Source organism: Perna viridis, chromosome 10 (assembly GCF_037379345.1).
Source record: "Perna viridis isolate PV_CMFRI_1.1 ecotype Kerala chromosome 10, ASM3737934v1, whole genome shotgun sequence".
Classification (NCBI taxonomy): domain Eukaryota; kingdom Metazoa; phylum Mollusca; class Bivalvia; order Mytilida; family Mytilidae; genus Perna; species Perna viridis.
In genome coordinates this window covers 1,344,442-1,362,523 of record NC_142454.1, presented here as the reverse complement: position 1 = coordinate 1,362,523, position 18,082 = coordinate 1,344,442, and the positions used below count along the sequence as shown (strand labels likewise).

The window sequence follows — 18,082 nt, the reverse complement described above, 5'->3', positions numbered from 1 at the left end:
TAAACCAAGGGATCACCAAGGGACATACATTTCTTTTAAAGTAAGAGACGGAGCAGTGTGATGTGATTGACTATTGGATGAACTGAAAATGTATTAATGCCTAGAATTAAATATAAGGTGCAGTAACTGAACCAATCCATGCAACCTACTATATTATAGCAATCAGTCATCGATCATCAATCAGTTTCAATTCAGCTATTAACCATCAAACTGATCCATTAAACTGGTGACTGTTTCACTTAACATGTGACTGCTGATCACATTATATATTTAGGAGAATCTGTAAAGAAGAAGAGAAGAAATATAAAAGTCAATTTTTTAACGAAATACATCATAACGTGAATAAAAATCCCAGAACATTTTGGAATTTTATAAATAAATTAAACTCTCTTTCACAAGATAAAACAAAACTTAATCTGAATGAAAAAGAAATTAACTCTTGTAACATAAAAAATAACAGTTTTATTACAAATCTGAAAGATAAACTTAACAAGCTAGAAATTAATAAGGAAGAACATATTTTGAATAGCCTAATAACTAACGACGAAATTGTTAAAGCAGTAAAATCTCTTGAAAACGGCAAATCGGCAGGAGCAGATCTTATCTCAAATGAAATGATAAAATCTGGTATCCCAATTCTGCTTTCTCCACTAAATAATTTATTCAATCATATATTTCATACAGATAACTTCCCAAAAATATGGAATGAAAGTTATATCTCCTTAATACACAAGAAAGGAGATAAGTTAAACCCAAATATCTATAGAGGTATATCAATAACTTCTAGTCTCGGCAAGTTATTTAATAAGATTATTCATGAAAGATTGTTAAAATTCATTGATAATAATAAACTAATCAGTGACAATCAAATTGGTTTAAAAACCAAGGCAAGAACAACAGACCATATTTTTTCCTTAAAATCAATAATGTATCATCATAAAAGTAAGAAAAGAAGGTATTTGCAGCCTTCATTGACCTTAGAAAGACCTTCGATACAGTTTAGACAGAGGGTCTCTTCTACATTTTACTTAAAAATGAAATACCATGTAAGCTTTTTTACATTATATATTCATAATATATCAAAATACAAGATGCAGAATAAAATTTCCAGATGGTCTTAGTAAATATTACCCTTCCACTTATGGAGTAAGACAAGGGGATGTACTTAGTCCTACCTTATTTAATCTTTTTATAAATGGGCTTTCTGATGAACTACATAAAAGTTGTACTGATCCCATTTCAATTTCTGATTAAAAAATAACTTCTCTGATGTATGTAGATGATATAATCTTGAAACACCTGAGGGTCAAACACCTGAGGGTCAAATACCTGAGGGTCAAACACCTGAGGGTCTACAAAAATCTATTAATGCTGTTAATAACTTTTGAATAGATTGAAAACTCAAAATCAACAAAGAGAAGTCCAAGATAATAGTTTTAATTCAAATGGTAAAACATTCCATAACCATTTCAAAATAGTTACAGAGACACTTGAAAACAGTCTTATTGTTACCTTGGTATTTTATTTAATTATACTGGTAACCTCAACCTATCTAAAACACATTTAATGGAAAAGGGAAAGAAAGCTTGGTTTAAAAAAAAAGTCTTTGTCATTTGAGAACCCCTGTAATTTAACGGAGAAATTATTTGATACCTTGATAGTTCCTGTTATTTCATATGGAAGTGAGGTCTGAGGAGCGGAGCTGCTAAAAATTACAAAGACTCAGACCAATATGAACATTTACACCTAAAATTTGTAAAAGAAATTCTCGGAGTTCACAGCAAGGCAACAAATATCGCCTGTTTATCTGAACTAAATAGGATACCTTTACACCTTAGAGTTAAATTAAATATTCTGAAGTTTTTAGTACACATACTTAACTCTCCCAATGCCCTGGTTCATAATATTTTTAACAAAGTTAAAGAAAGTAGTGTATGGATGTCTCACGTTAAAAATATGTTGAATAATTTAGGATTCATCTACCTAAATCTAAAGATAAACATTGAATCTCACATTAACAGAATTGAGCAAAGAATGCTTGACTAAACTAAACAAAATATTATTAATGTCATATCAGCAAGTGAAAAATATTTTTCTGAAAAACCCATTTACCATTTAAGCGACCTGCATATGTAGACATTTGAAAAAATAAATCTGATAGATCCATTCTTTGTAAATTCCGTATTAGTGCCAATTCTTTAGCAATACAAAAGGGACGAAATAATAGAACTTGTAATTCATGTAAAAATGGTGATATTGAAGATGAACACCACTTTTTCTCAATATGTTCCCACTATAACCTACAAAGAAACAAATTAATAGAAAAACTAAATAAAGTTGATAATCTTGTCTCTAATTCATTTTTTACAATGAAAGAATTAGTTTACCTACTAAACAGTTGCTCATTCAATTTAATCAAACTAATTACAAAATTTATGAAAGAATGTTTTGAAATCAGAATAAATACATAAATTTATTAAACTGTATACCACTCTTGCACCTTGATGAAATTATTGTTCATATTAATACGTCTTATTACTTTTATTGGCACTTTGTTTTGTATTGTATTATGCCATAACCATTTAATGTAAATGTGTTTGTGCTAATAAATATTGTCTATATTAAGGAATGGCTTAATTTTACACTCCACACGTTGACATACTCCCAAGTAGTTAGAGTGGGGAAACGCTCTCGGACCCACGTGGGGTCTGGGAGTAGGCCAGAGCGTCAACACAGCAACCCAGCCGCTAGTAGGACATACTCTGACTGAGTTCTTTTGTCAGGTAACCCGAAGGCTGGGGCTCCGCTACTTTCTACTACTAACTGGCATCTACTAATAAAATCTTTATAAGGAATGGTTATGTGAACTCGGTAAGGATAGTCAAGACCGTAAAACCCCCCATCATTATTTTTCCATTTTACACAAATTTTCTAAGTAAATGATATATACATGTATGTAGATTAAATTAAGACAACATTTAATTATTTTTCTCTTTCATAAATTATTAATTTAAATAATTCAATTTCCGAATATCACATTAAATTCTACCATTGAAAATTATGAAATGTACAAAAGGACCGCACATTGTACATGTATGTACACTAAGGGGTGTTTTTGGCCCCCTACAACAGGTAGGTTGAATTTTTTTTAGAATTTTAACAATCTGCAATTCTGTTAAGTAATTAATGAATTCAGCAACATAAAATAGATTAAAATAAAATCAAACTAACATAAACTAAATGTTTAGTTAGTTCTGGCTGAAGTATGAAAAGTAATGTATGTAATGTAGATGAAAACTCAAGTTTTAGCAAAAATATAGCAAAATTGTAATGCAAAATTAATCATTTTATCAATTTTGTGATACCTGCAGCTATGCAGACCCACCAAATCTTCAAGAATTGTGATGAAATTGACAAAAATGCTTTGGATATTACATGGGTCTGCATTGACACAGAAATTTGTATTTCAAATGGAATCATTTACGCTCTGCTTTTGTAAAATTTAGGAAAACTAGCTATTCTGACAAATGAATGATACTGGCCAAAATGTGCAGTACTGATAAGTAATAAATATAGGCAATTCAACTTTAGGATTAACACTTTAGTTCAACAAGAAAAAGTTTGCTGTGACTCATTCATCGATCTGTTAGTGATTTAGTCAATCATTGGTAAATGATTCATCAAATAGTAGCACAGATTTGCTCTCTGACTGTATTTTAACTTACTATGTTTCACATCATTCTTAAACTTTATAAGGTGTTCAACTGCTTTCTTCTCCTCTAAATTCAATTTCTCAATTTTGATGCATCGAAAAGAAATAAGAATGAATGTTCAAATATTACCACTAGAGAAAATCCAACATATCTGTCAACCAACTCCCTGTATTCAGATTTAGCAACATTTTATTTGAAAACTAGTATCTGAAAAACTAGCTAATTTATTTGTATTGCAATTTAATTTTCTATTCCTAAATACATGTAAATGAAAGGTGTCTCCCAAACATCTCCATATGCATCACCTAAAGGAACTTCGTCAATGATAGTATCGGCATCCATCTGGAAAAAAAATCGGTTTGGTTTTCGATTGACAACTTGGAAAAGAGTAATCAAGGGAACCAAGGTTATAGCGGTAATCAAAAGAATGTAATCCAGGGACAAAGACCAGACATGGAAAACAGACATACACAACAAAGAACATAAAGTAACTAAAATCATACTTACAAAGTAACAAAAGCAAATGAACAACTCGGACTCCACTACAATTGGGAGAATGGACCAGGTGTACCGGTAGGGTAAGCGTCCTCTGCCTTTCTAGAGTTGCTTATAAAAAGTCAAGTCTAGAGTAGACAAACGAGGAAAGGAAAACTATGACCAGTTGAATAAATCAGTTTTCATGGTGCAGATGGATACACCATAACGATCCACGTAGTGATGACTTCAATCTTGTAGCAACATAAACCTGTTCCAGAAGCCTATTTGTTAGAGTTCTAGCGCGATACGAAAAGTTTTGGCAAGCTCTGGCATAACGTATGAGTTGTGATATGAACACTCCATAAGCAGGAGCCGAAGGGATGTTGCCACAGATGAAAGGAAAGTTGACAATTCTGAATGAAAAGTCATCACGTTTGTCGTAAAGTTTGGTCAATAGTTTTCCTTTACCATCGATTTCTAAGTGTAGGTCAAGATATGAGGCTGACCTCACAGTGTCTGTAGTATCCTTTATCTCAAGTTGTTTTGGGTAGATGCAATATATCAAATCACCGAAATTAAGATTGTTTAAAGATAATACGTCATCTATATAGTGGAAACTGAGATTGCAGGATCTAGCCAAACGATATTCTTTCTTTCTGATCAGATCAGCTATCAAGTCAGCCTCATAAGAGTGAAGGAATTTGTCAGCAAGTAAAGGAGCACAATTTGTTCCCATTGGAATGCCGACCGTTTGTTGAAAAACACGTCCACCACACTGGAAAATATGTTGTCAATTAAAAATTCCAGCATTTTGTGAACATCTTCCTCTGTATATTTGGAAGATGATTTGGAATTATTTCTTTCAAAGTATGAGGAATCTCTACCAAGAACTACATATTTGTATCTAGGTGTACCATCTTTTTTTAAAAAACAACGATGTATAATGTTTTTAAGTCTGGATTGTAACTGAGTATGGGGAATAGAAGTATACAGTGTTAAAAATCATAGGTTTTAATGCTATTATATTCAGATAATAGTCTTGAACTGATTGTCTCCATACGATCTTTCGAATTTTTCAGGATCCACATTGAATTAATACCACTACGGGAGTAACAAGTGTTGTGGTAGGGCTGTAGACCCCCTTTGACAGTTGTGAGTATAGAAGTTAAAAGGTTTTGAGAGAGTTTTGGTGGTACATTTTGCAGATCCAGCTATGAAACGTTATTTGTATGGATTATTGTGGAGTTTAGGAATCCAGTACATAGACGGTAAATCACAATCATCGTCCTTGGTAGAGAGACCAAAAGAGGATAGCACAGATTTATGGTTTTCCAGAATCTCTTCTTTGGAGAGAGTGGTAGCAGTATATCACTGCTATTATTTTTTTCTACGTCTACGACAACATATTTGGCATGTATAGTAGACAATGTTTTTTCTACATCGGGGTCTTTGAAAACTGATGTAGCCTTGGCACTCATTGACTTACTTAAAATTCAAAATTAAAGACCTCACGGCCTTTAACCACTCTGACAGAGAATCAATGTCTTCTTGTTCTCGTTTTATCCATTTTCTTGCATAGTCCACGACAGCATCCATAAGAACTTCAAAGTTATAATTCCAATTTATGGAGCGTGGTTCACGCTACTTGGGACCTTTAGAAAGGATATTACGCAGAGATTCGTTTTCGATAATGGTTAAATCTCTCGTAACGACGTGACCAGAAGGACCATATTTGAATAGAGAGGTTTTGCAAGAACAGTCAGGTGGTTTAGCCGTGAAGTCCTCAATCTCGAGGTTCTGCAACAGCCTTTTATAATTGAAAATTTTGGATGCAATGGGTGAAGTATAGGAAAATTACGCTGAAAAAGGGGTGTTGATGAACAGGGGAAAGACACAATGTGGAATATTGTCTTGGATTTTAGCCATACCATTACTAAAACGAACGAAAATTAATTTTGTAAACCCAGTTTTTTTTCTAAATTGCCCAAATGGTCATACATACATGTAGTTTACTGAAGAATCACCTTTGCTAAATTAATTTTTTTCTTTTCAAAAACCAAAACAAAACCAAAAACAAAACAAAAACTAAAACAAAACGACTCGTTTGACACGAAATTATGCATATAGCTTACATATATATAGGCCTATGGAAAGGAATTGCACATGGGGAAACAATTTATAAATCTTTTTTCTTTAACATTTTAATATTATTTTCAACCCGATTTTTACTGAATTATTGATAAAAATAAAGGTTGATTTTTTAGTATAGTGTTTAGAATCATTCAAGTTTGCCACTCACTTACTCCTTCAACGTAAGAGGTTGGAATTCCGTTCCTCCATACCCCAAGATGGCACCAAGTCAGAAAACAGCTTGCCAGACAACCTCTAGCATTGCTGGAGTAGCCACTCACTGTGTGATATTTGCAAAATTTAAGCACTAATTTGCGGCCAATGGCCAGATTTTCACTAGGATTTAGATTGAGGTCACGTAAACATTTCCCCCCGACTTTAACAGTGCTTATTCAGTTCTGTTTAACGCGTGGTTTCGTCCCACCCCCTGGTTACCGACCAGAATATAAGCACGTCTATGAATGAGTAAACTTTAATGTTTTGAGCAGACAGGGCAACCGGTAACAAATAGGTCACAGAGTGGCAAACAACTTTAGCAAGTGATAGAATAGAACCACATTATTAGATTAGTTAAGATACACATGACAAGATATAGTTGGGGATAACACAAAGACAGCGCATAAATGTCAGTTCTGAGACACAAGAGAATCCTAGGGTGGATTTATACAGGAACCTTTCAGATATTGTTTCATCTCATTAGCCTCGACATTAATGCATATCCAATACCACAAAAAAGGCAATGAAAAAAACACGCACGTATCTGAGAAAGGATGGGTTGACATGGCAAAAATTAATTGTGGTACATAATAGAAAGAGTTATATAATGACTTATCATATTAGTTCCTTTTCCAAAAATTTAGAGTGTTGATCCACATTTTTTAGCTTACACGGCCGAAAGTCATGTGCGCTATTGCCATCACTTGGCGTCGTCGTTGTCGTCGTCCCTTATAAATTTTTCAAAAATCTTCTCATCTGAAATCACTGAGCGGAATTATATGAAACTTTGCACAGATGTTCCTTAAGATACTTTGCACACAAGATATGTTTAATTTTTTTTATCCTTCAAAGACATGACCGCCGTTACTTAAAATAGAACATAGAATATATATATCCAGAACCGTTAGGTTTAGCCAAATTCTAACATAAGATAAAAGTGTTCAGCATACATAAGATAAAAGTGTTCAGCATGATGAGATCTATATGTAGTCAAATTTTCACTTTAATCTGTTGAGCCATGTTAGAGTTATTGCCCTTTCTCGACGGTTTTCTTCCCATTTTTAATGTTAATTCTTTCAAAAATCTTCTCCTCTGACACTACTTGACCAATTGGTACCAAACTAGGTATGAATTTTCCTTAGGGTATCTTGCACACAAAAGTTGTGTTTAGATTTTTGATCCGTCCAAAAACATAACCGCCGTTACTTAAAACAACATAGGGTCAGACAGTAGTTTTTCGCATATATCTCCAAAATCGTTAGGTTTAACCAAATTCTAACATAGTAAAAATGTTCAGCATGCTGAGATCTATCTTTGGTCAAATTTTCATTTTTATCTGTTAAGCTTGTAAGAGTTATTGCCATTGAAAGTTTAAAATTACTTTTTCTTTTTTACAGCTTTCAGACAATATCTTGAAAATTATAATTGATAGAAAGAAACCTTAAATTGCTGAAATGATACTTATGATAAGTCCTACAAAAGTCTGCTTGAGTCCAAATTGTTAGATAACTTCTTTTTAAATTCTTTTTAAATTAAATTTTAAAATTAGATTAAGACAACTAAAAATCACCATAAATAATTCATAAATTAATTTTTGATAAGGGCGAAATCATCCATTTCAACTAAAGATCATGACGTGAACGTTGTAAAGAACTTGGGAATTGTGGAAATGTCAAGACATATGAGAGACACTTCTGTACAGAAAGGAGATACACCAGTTTTCTTAGGATGTGCTGAGTCAGTTGACTCCAGAACCACAAGTTGTGGAAAAACAACTTTACAGCGGAATGGTTACACCTGACAAAAATTATGTGAATCTGTCCCTCAAAAAAATTTTGAGGAGGCAGTAAATCACTGCTACTTCCATACACGCATCAAACAAATCATGATAAAATGCTTTGGAGGAACACACCTGAGGTTTATACAACATCCAAGGAATAGTAACTGGCTGCACTATATCACCGAAATTATTTATGATGGGCATGAAGTTCCATAAACGTTATCATGAAAGCAGTAGAAATTAAAATAAAGGGCAAATGACTAGAACTAATCTGCCGGTAACAGATAGTGTTACGAAGGATAATATTGTTCCTGATGATTATGAGATGGTCACATGTTTTCAAAACTTTTAACTTGTATACTCACATCTGTCAAAGAGGGTCTCCAGTCCTACCACAACACTTATTACTCCCATAGTTGTAGTAATTCAGTGTGGATCCTGACATGTATGTTTTATATGTATCTACTTTTAATAAAGCTTTTCACTTTGACTTGGAAAAAAATGAAAGATCTTCTTGAAATCCTCATGTCAAGATTATGATCAGAATACAATAAAATCTATTACTTTTCAACAACTTCTATTCCCAATACTCAGTTGAAATCCCGCATCAAAAATACTACGCATCGTTGTTAATCCAAAAAAGATGGTATATCCAGATGATATGTATTAATTGTTGAGATTCTTAATGCTTTGTTAAAAATGATTCCAATTCATCTCCCAAATATACCGAGTAAAATGTGTTCTTTGTTGTGCATGTCTGTTTTCCATGTCTGGTCTTTGTCCCTGGATTATATTATTTTGATTGCCGCTATAACCTTGGTTCCCTTGATTACGGTTTCAAAGTGCTGAAATTTTTAATCGACAACATATTTGTCCAGTGTGGGGGACGGGCTTTTTTAACAAACAATCTGCATTCCGATAGGAACACATTGCGCTCCTCTAGTCGCTGACCTATTCCTTCACTTAGACTAATCCTTTGATGTAAATTTCCGCTATATTTCATGGTGCAGATGGATACACCGTATATCGATACGGTGTATCCATCTGCGCCATGAGAACCGACTCGCTTAACGTGTCTTAGTTTTCCATTCCACTTTTTTCTACCTTAGACTTGACCTTTTAAGAGCAACTCGGCGGACGTTTCTAGAAAAGCCGAGGACGCTTACCCTACCGGTGCACCAGGTCCATGCTCCCAGTTTTAGTGGAGTCCTAGGTGCTCGTTTGCTTAGGTTACTTTGTACGTATTATTTTGGTTATTTTACGTTATTTGTTGCGTGTCTCTGTTTTCCATTTCTGGTCTTTTTTCCCTGGATTACATTCTTTTGATTTCCGGTACAATCTTGGTTCCTTGATTACTCTTACAGTATTTGAATAAAAGCCGCTCAGTGATATTATAACTTCCATTGTCATCAGCAATTCAATGTCAACTTGTGGTGACACTAAGAGACACAAAATATAAAATGTTCAGTGATGCTTGAATTCAAAGACGCACATGACAAATATGGTCATCTATCACCTTGGTAAACCAGGCATTACACCTTAGATGTATCCCTGGCAACACTAGTGCTGGTTTTCAAATTGTGTTACAATTTCAACCAATACTTAAGGGTTAGAACAAAAACGACTAGTAATTGATGTGTAAACATTTTTGACATTTGTTAATTATTATGTTATGTTAATATTTTTTAATTCGTGATTTTCATACTAATAACAATGATTTTTTTTTCATTCTTTTGGAAATTAAATTCTTAGTCAGACCGATCTTTGTGTTGTTTCGCAGTACTGAATGTGCAACGATGGATTGTTATTTATGATTGTTATCATTGATGTTGAGTTTATCTATGTTATCTATTATGCATTCAAGGATATTCCAATAGTACGTTCGGCACTCTGAGATATTTCGTCATGGTCGGATGTTTTTTCAGTTGTTTTTGAATGAAGTGGATTTGAAGCAATACTCTGGAAATGAAACCTAAATCGATTATCGAAGAATGCGTATATGAACGGATTAGCCACATGATTCAAGGCATATGATCGCTCGAAAATTTTCAGGATTGAAAACTCTGCGTTGTTTAGGTTTTCCGGATTAATTACACCAACCAAAAGTTTAAGGGTAAAAAGAGGTATGTAGCTAACCGTGAATACAATGCTGACTGTCAACGCAATTTGTGTCATTTTATCTGACATCCTACATTCCTTAAAACTCAAGTCTCGTTTTGACTTTCGCCGTATGTACATTTTACGTCCGATGATCAAATTCAAGACAAAAAGCGATAGAGCGTAGGCTACAAACATTAATGTTGAAAATCCATTGTAGATATCTGCAAATACTGTATTTTTGAAAGAAATGGCAGATATATATCCAGTTGTGTTGTAACCGAAGTCCACCTGGTCCACGGATTGTAAAACAAATTGAGGAACATCGAAGATCATCGCTAGTAGAAACCCTCCAGCTATCCAGTATTTAATGTTTGCCAAACTTATCTGAGATTTGAGTGGCATGCACACCTGTCGGAACCTATGTATGGACAGCAAAACTATCAGATGTGACGAAAAAAAAACGTTGAAGAGCATAACTGTGGTAAAACATTTGCATACCCACTGATTATAGAATGTGTAGTATCGGACAATCCTAGCAATGTTAAATGGTAGTGCTAGTGTGCAGAAAAATAGGTCCGTAAACCCTAGCGTCAAGATGATACTCCCATACACAGACTTCGAATACCTCTTCCAATATATAATCAGCACCATAAGATTACCAGGAATTCCCACTACTATCAGTATTGAGAGATACACCATGGGGGCCAGTAACTTCTGTATTACTTTGTTGTTGATATTCTCTAAGGAAACACTATTGTTGTTCATTTTGATGCTTTATAGTAAATGTTGCCTTCTCTATTTCAAAGCTCGATAATATGAATAATCAAACAACCAAGATTTTATGCAAATAAACTGTAATGTGATTGGTTGATGAAGCATTTAAAGCAGGAAGTGTTTAGTTTACCCTCTTACTTGTTTGAAGTGTTATACATTAAATGGAGCTGAACAATAGAACAATCCACTCACACTATATAATACTGATTCATTTTTTTTTATTTTGATTGATATAAACAATAAATACATGTTTTAAGTATTTTCCTATTGATAATTGGTCACAAGACCTAAATTTTTTACATAACATTTAAGTGTTTTCGCCGAATTTGGAGTTATTGATAACTAATCCAAATTTGTAATGAATAAGAATATATTGCTTGTAACTATCGATCAATCCTACTTATAGAATTTAAAGCAATTGATGTATTTTGAACTTCAGATACTAAAATATATTGGAAAATTAGAAGACGCACCCAATTACCATTTTATCGTGTTTTCTGTACTTAGTGGTCTTAACTTTCTTTGTTCTTTACCAAATACCCGTTATTGAAAATTCCCAATATCATTCCCGTATACAAGTAAGAGCAATAAAGAAGCGTTTATTAGTAAAGGCAAACGAGTCAGGATATTGGGAAATCATGACAATTAGATGTGTAAAGACAAGACGTCACAAAGCATCAAGCATACTCACACATTCTAAAAAGTGAAATATATGATAATTCTGCATTCAAACGTCGAGCATGAAATTTGTACACTGAAGTACTCTTCTATGACAGGGTTATATTGTACATTTGTATATACAGGCTTTGTTTCTATCTTCACTACAGGAGTACATTCGTATCATTATCACAGTTCGATTGAACGATATGAAGGGTCTATGTAGACAAGATATGTTTAGTTAGATTCGACAAATACTGACCGAACTTGAGCTTATATGTCTATCTCACTTGTTCGAAAAAATATATTCAGGTAGATTTCACCATTACTCACCGAACTTGAGCTTAAATGTCTATCTCACACGTTGGACAAGATATATTCACATTCCACCACTACTCACTGATCTTGAACTTACCACATTTGACTAGCTTTCAATCTGACGGGTGCTACAAGCTAAGTATGATATGCATACTTGTCTGTAGAATCTGATGTAATTCCCAGTTTTTGTGGGAGCTCATATTGCAAGTGCTACAGTTTTGTGTGTGTGTGTGTGTGTGTGTGTGTGTGTGTGTGTGTGTGTGTGTGTGTGTGTGTGTGTGTGATGTCTTGCGTTTTTTATCTTTTGTATTTATATTACTTAAAAAATCCAGTTTTCATGTCTTGGTCAAGTCTTCCAGTTCTGATGTTTCTAATTGGCCTTCATTTTTTGGTGCTTCCGTATATCTTTAAAGTTATTCAATCCACCGAGGAAAACATTTCATGCTAGCAGGTTTATGCTTCATCACTTTTGTTTTGTTAGTTTTGTCAGTTTTTTTTTTCCTTTATTTTCTTAGTTGTTTTGTTTTGTATCGATTCTCTTGTGTTTGGTTTTAGTTTTTTGTCTACTGTTTTTGATTCATGATTGCCAGCATGATTGAAGCAATTTTTCAACAGATATCAGAATTAATATCCCTCATGGAAAACGACAGAAAAAGGAGGACATAACGTAAAATATAGTAATTACTATATTTTACGTTAAAATCGTGTCAGAATCGTGTTTTTCATTTTTCTGTGTGCACATTTAGCAAATGTGTATCACAAATTACAGACTTTGCACGATTCATACAAAAACTTTTATTTAAATGTCATTAACTATCAAAATATTAATACATAAAACAAATTTCACGGGGATATTTTCCAGATATACAAGTAATACCGACGGTGCAAACAAGATGGGTTCTCGGTCAAAACAATATACCCCCTAAAAAGGCTGCTTATTTTTTGTTATGAAGTTGCTTTATGAGCCTATATTATGAAATGTATAATTTGAAATCTGTATTATCTAAGAAGATAATACACACATAAAATTCATTAGCTTTATTGTATTTTATGTCATTTACAGAGTTATCTCACTTAACTTTGAATTCTCCAATACATTCTATATAATTCATATCATCTAAGACCAACGATAGTATGAAAAGCCGTTTGTTAATTTCTGTTTACTTCAAATTTTTGAACAAAATGCCAAAAATAAAAATTTGTAGGATTCCAACCATGTTTCACATTTTGCACGAGTCTTAGCTCTAGTGGAATAGTGCTACTTTTTACCATTTAATACCATTCACAATGTTATTAGTTTGAGGAAGGCATGTAACAACTGTAAAAAAATAAAGTTATACGCTGCACATTTTGACGATGGCTTTTTAACAGCTCCTTTAAACCCTAAACCTGTGTCTGTAAAAGTCATGGAGATGTGTCTTCTGGGTTGTGTTCTTTATTTGTTGAGCGAGCAATAGTAAGTTCGGTGTTCTGAGAACCTCGGACTAATGCGGGTTCTATTCCGAAAATAAGACGAAAGGGATATGATACAAGTCTCTTGAAATGAAACCGGAATCGTTTATCAAAGAAGGCAAAAATGAACGGGTTAGCAACATGGTTTATGGCGTATGATCGCTCAATAATTTTGATGATTGAAAATTCTGTGTTGTTCAGGCAATTTTGGTTTATAACTTCCACTAAAAGCTTAAGAACTAATAAAGGGATATAGCTAAGAGTAAACACAACACTGACTGTGATCGCTATCTTTGTGATTTTACTGGAAAGTTCATCTGTTGATCTACTACCTTGTCTTGATTTTAGCTGCACGTACATTTTCCGACCAATGCACAGATATATGAGAAGCAAAGAAAATGCGTAAGTTCCGAACAAAAATATCAAGAAAGCATTGAAAATTTCTGCAAATACGGAATATTTAAAAGAAACTGCACACTTATAACCTGTTATATTGTGTTCTAACTGCACCTCGTCCACAGGCTGTAGAATTAATTCCGGAATGTCAAATATAAAGGCTAGTATAATACCGCCAGTGATCCAATAACGAATGTTAGACTGATTGATTTGGGCTTTGAAAGGCATACACACATGCCGAAATCTATGGATTGATAGAATCAGTATTAGATGTGATGACACCAGTACGTTGAAGAGAATCATTGTTGTGAAACAGTTACATACCCATAGATTGTAGAATGTAAAATATCGTATGAATCTTCCAATGTTTAATGGTAGTGCCACCGTGCAGAAGATACGATCTGTCAAAGCTAGAGTCAAGATAATGGTTTTGTACACAGTTTTGTATACATACTCCAGTAAATGATAAACACTGTCATATTGCCAGGGATTCCGATGGCCATTAAAATATAGAGATACGTTAACGGTGCTACTAACTTCTGTATCTCTTTTTCGTTTAAATATTCTATAGAGATGTGATCTTTGTCAATGATTAACTTTTGAACACTTTACAAACTATCGAGTGGCATTTCAACAAAATGTATTTTATAATCTTAAGATTATCAGTTCTTAGAAAGGTGATTTTGGTGTTTAAGGTATTTCAGGTATTGTTTCAAAAATCATTAGTTATATCTATTGGTCCGTTTTGTGTCTACAGGTATTTATATGATTACCAGGAAGGTAGTTTAAACAGATGATTTAGGGTATTCCCCCCAAAAAAGAAGGGTTAGATTTTTTTCCCTCTGGCACTCCCAAAATATTTACGAATTTTTATTAATATTTGGAAGTATGTATAATCTGGCTTACGTCATAATTCTTAGTCATGAAAAAATTGTGTGTAGGGATTTCTTATTTTTTTACTTCCACTGAGCAGAGGGCTACCATTCTGTTATCCGTTAATTCTCCTATATCAATAACTGGAATTTAAAAGAGAATACTATTTTATTGTGCAAGTCATTGATCTGTCAATGGATAAAAAAAACTTATTTTTACTAATAAACTGCAATGCGCAGAATCATGATCAATGGAACTGTTAGGTCATTAAGCCAGTTTGTAAAGTGAAAATAAATATGTAATACCCAGAAGGCACATCGGGAATGGCTGGCTACTTTCTAAGAGAATTCCTGTTGCCGATTCCTAAGTGTATTCCTGTTGCCGATCAATAACTTTTCCCGTTTTCATTTGTGCAGTTGACAACTTGTATTTAGAACAAAAAAACGTAGAAATCAATCTCTTATACAGAGTTGTGTTTCCTTTCATTCCCTCTCAATGGAAGACAGTGTAAACACTGACAACGCATGGATTTGTGCATTTAACGAAAATGCATTCAAAGTTTTTTTGTTTTTTTTTTTGTTTTTGTTTTTGTTTTTTTGTTTTGTTTTTGTTTTGTTTTGTTTTTTTTGTTTTTTGTTTTTTGTTTTTTACTTTGGTATGATTTTTCATCAAAACCCAACTAAATGCAAATGTAGTCTTTTCCTTTAATGAACATTTTACAGAATCTTAACTACATATTCCCATTGTGAATGGCACTTCTTATTTGAGAGTTTTATTCAAATTTGTTTTGGAAAGAAAAGGTGACATGTTATGAATGGGTTGGTTTGGGTATCAGTAAAGAGGATATTGTTATGTTATTCTAGTTTTACTTTTACTTGAAGGTTTTACTTTGATGAAACACGGTTGACATATTTATCACGATTTAGTTGTGCACAAATCTGTAGAATACCACAATGTCAGTATCCGTCCACACATTTACTTTAAAATGGCAAAATATATTGTCTAGGATAAATACACCCATAACACTTTATTTATTTTGTCGGGAATCTGGAAAACTATTAAAACTACTTAAAACGCATAAGGGGTTTTAATCCATTTAAATAAAAAAAAAACTTTGAATATATTTTCAAGAATTCTTCTCAGAAATCTTTAAATTACAGATCTGCTTAGAATATACATTAATTATGAGAGAAATGTTTTAAAGAAAACTGAAAACATGGTGTTTTAGTATGTTTATACTTAGTTTGTAATAGTCGCTGATTTAAATCAGTACAAACGTATCTTTTGTCAAATATAATTACTTGGTTTTGATTAAATCAATTGTGATTATTTCCCATTTTCCAGAAAATAAAATGATGAAACGTGTAGTCTGTTATTTTTTTTATATTTATTATATTTACATTTAGGGGGAAGAAGACGATATGGATTTTCGAACGTTAAAAGCAGGAATATGGTTTTAAAGTATTAAACACAGTTACAGGAAGATGTTCGTTCTGGGGTTTTATTCATTAGAGTTTCCCATTCGCGTCAATATTAAGGACATGTGGTCAAAATGTTAGTGAAAATTTACTAGAAACAAACTAGGTTATTTGAAAAACGGAAAAGGAAAACTATCAATTTTTTCATTGACAGAATAACCTAGCAATAGGAAAAATAATTCAGACCATTTGAAATCAATATAAATTATGTTGGATACCACTCGTCCTCAACCAATGCCAACATGATGAAGTTTTTATATTTGCAACTTTGACATTCTCACAAAGCCTTTAGATTCTTTCCTGTTGACCCCTGGGGCAGGTTTATTAGACTACTCGGTGCAATTCCTGAGAAAAATTTAGTATCGACTTTAATACTGGCTTTATTTTAATTTTGCATCATTTGAATAGTAGGTATCGATAACATGCATGCTTCAAAGTCTGATATTTGGCGTTTTAATGAAAGTTGTAAATATAACAGATTCTGAAAGGATAATCAAGGGAACCAAGGTTATAGTGGAAATCAAAAGAATGTAATCCAGTGAGAAAGACCAGAAAGTCTGCGTAGTTTCGGCAAGCCCTGGCATATCGTATGAGTTGTGATATGATTCATGCCATAATATTTATTATCTTTAGTTTCATCTTTTAACGCATGTGTTTGTTATCTGTAATGCTAACGCACTGTACTAGATACTGGTTTGTTTATACAACAACCGCAAATTGTCAAAAAAAAACATATCAAATTATCATTCACTTATTTTTGTGTCTTTGCACGATTATTCCGATTATTTCATGTACTTTATTGTGTCTGAATGGTTGATAAGTTTATTTGATGTTTAAGTGGCATGCAAACCTGTCGGAATCTGTGAATGGACAGAATCAGTAGATGTGATGAAAACACATATTAAAAAGGACATGGGTTGTAAAACCCATGCAGACCCATGTGTTATAAAATGTGTAGTAACGGATAATTCTACCAATGTTAAATGGTAGTGCCAACAAGCAGAAAAACAGGTCTGTCAAAGCTAATGTCAACACGATTGTCCTATAAACAGTTTGTGAATACTTCATGTAGAAAATAAGCAGCACTGTTAGATTACCAGAAATTCCAACTACCATCAGTCTGGAGAGATATACAATCGGTGCTAGTAATTGTTTTATTTTTTCGTCGTTAATATCATCTAAAGTGACACTACTGTTATCCATGATTAAAATAACAATTTTTAACTTACTTGAGGAATAAAAAGTGCCTATTATAAACATCTAACAAAGTTTTAAACACTGATTTATCTTAATAACAATTGGCAGCCATATACGTTCCAAATGAGCCCTTTTTTGTAGATGTGTGCTCACATTGTGAAAGAATCGTTCTAATAATCATACGCATTAGTACTATCCAAATTTATATTTATAAATATATTATAAAAGATCAATTACCATTAGAACTGTTGAAAAATAAGTTTCAATTATATTAAATTTTACTATTCATGTGAACGGAAAACAAGTTCGTTTGTTTTTATATAAATTGCTTTTTTTTTCTCTTTTTTTAATTTGTCTTTGTTTGTTTGTTTGTTTTTTTTTTTGTTTGTTTTTCTGTTTGTTTTTTCTTGTTCTGTTGAGTTGTTTCTTCAAATCATAGATACTGATGTACAGTAGTAAACTACAAAGGAAATAGCTTAAAATCGCTGACTGAATAGCCAAGGAGCAAAATGTCAGTTTAA

General features: G+C 33.0%; 2 protein-coding genes across 2 annotated transcripts; both read right to left on the bottom strand.

The window, feature by feature from the left end:
• Positions 1–9,947: 9,947 nt before the first annotated feature.
• Positions 9,948–11,241, bottom strand: LOC148604090 (type-1 angiotensin II receptor A-like). Its single transcript, XM_088550725.1, has one exon. The coding sequence runs from the start codon at positions 11,179–11,181 to the stop codon at positions 10,168–10,170; it is 1,014 nt and encodes a 337-aa protein (XP_088406851.1). The 5' UTR covers positions 11,182–11,241; the 3' UTR covers positions 9,948–10,167.
• Positions 11,242–13,015: 1,774 nt separating this feature from the next.
• LOC148604089 (type-1 angiotensin II receptor A-like) lies at positions 13,016–17,567 on the bottom strand. The gene is made up of 2 exons (XM_088550049.1): positions 17,317–17,567; positions 13,016–14,353 (listed from the first exon to the last, which is right to left on the bottom strand). The coding sequence occupies exons 1-2, from the start codon at positions 17,565–17,567 to the stop codon at positions 13,570–13,572; spliced, it is 1,035 nt and encodes a 344-aa protein (XP_088406175.1). The 3' UTR covers positions 13,016–13,569.
• Between the last annotated feature and the right edge of the window lie 515 nt (positions 17,568–18,082).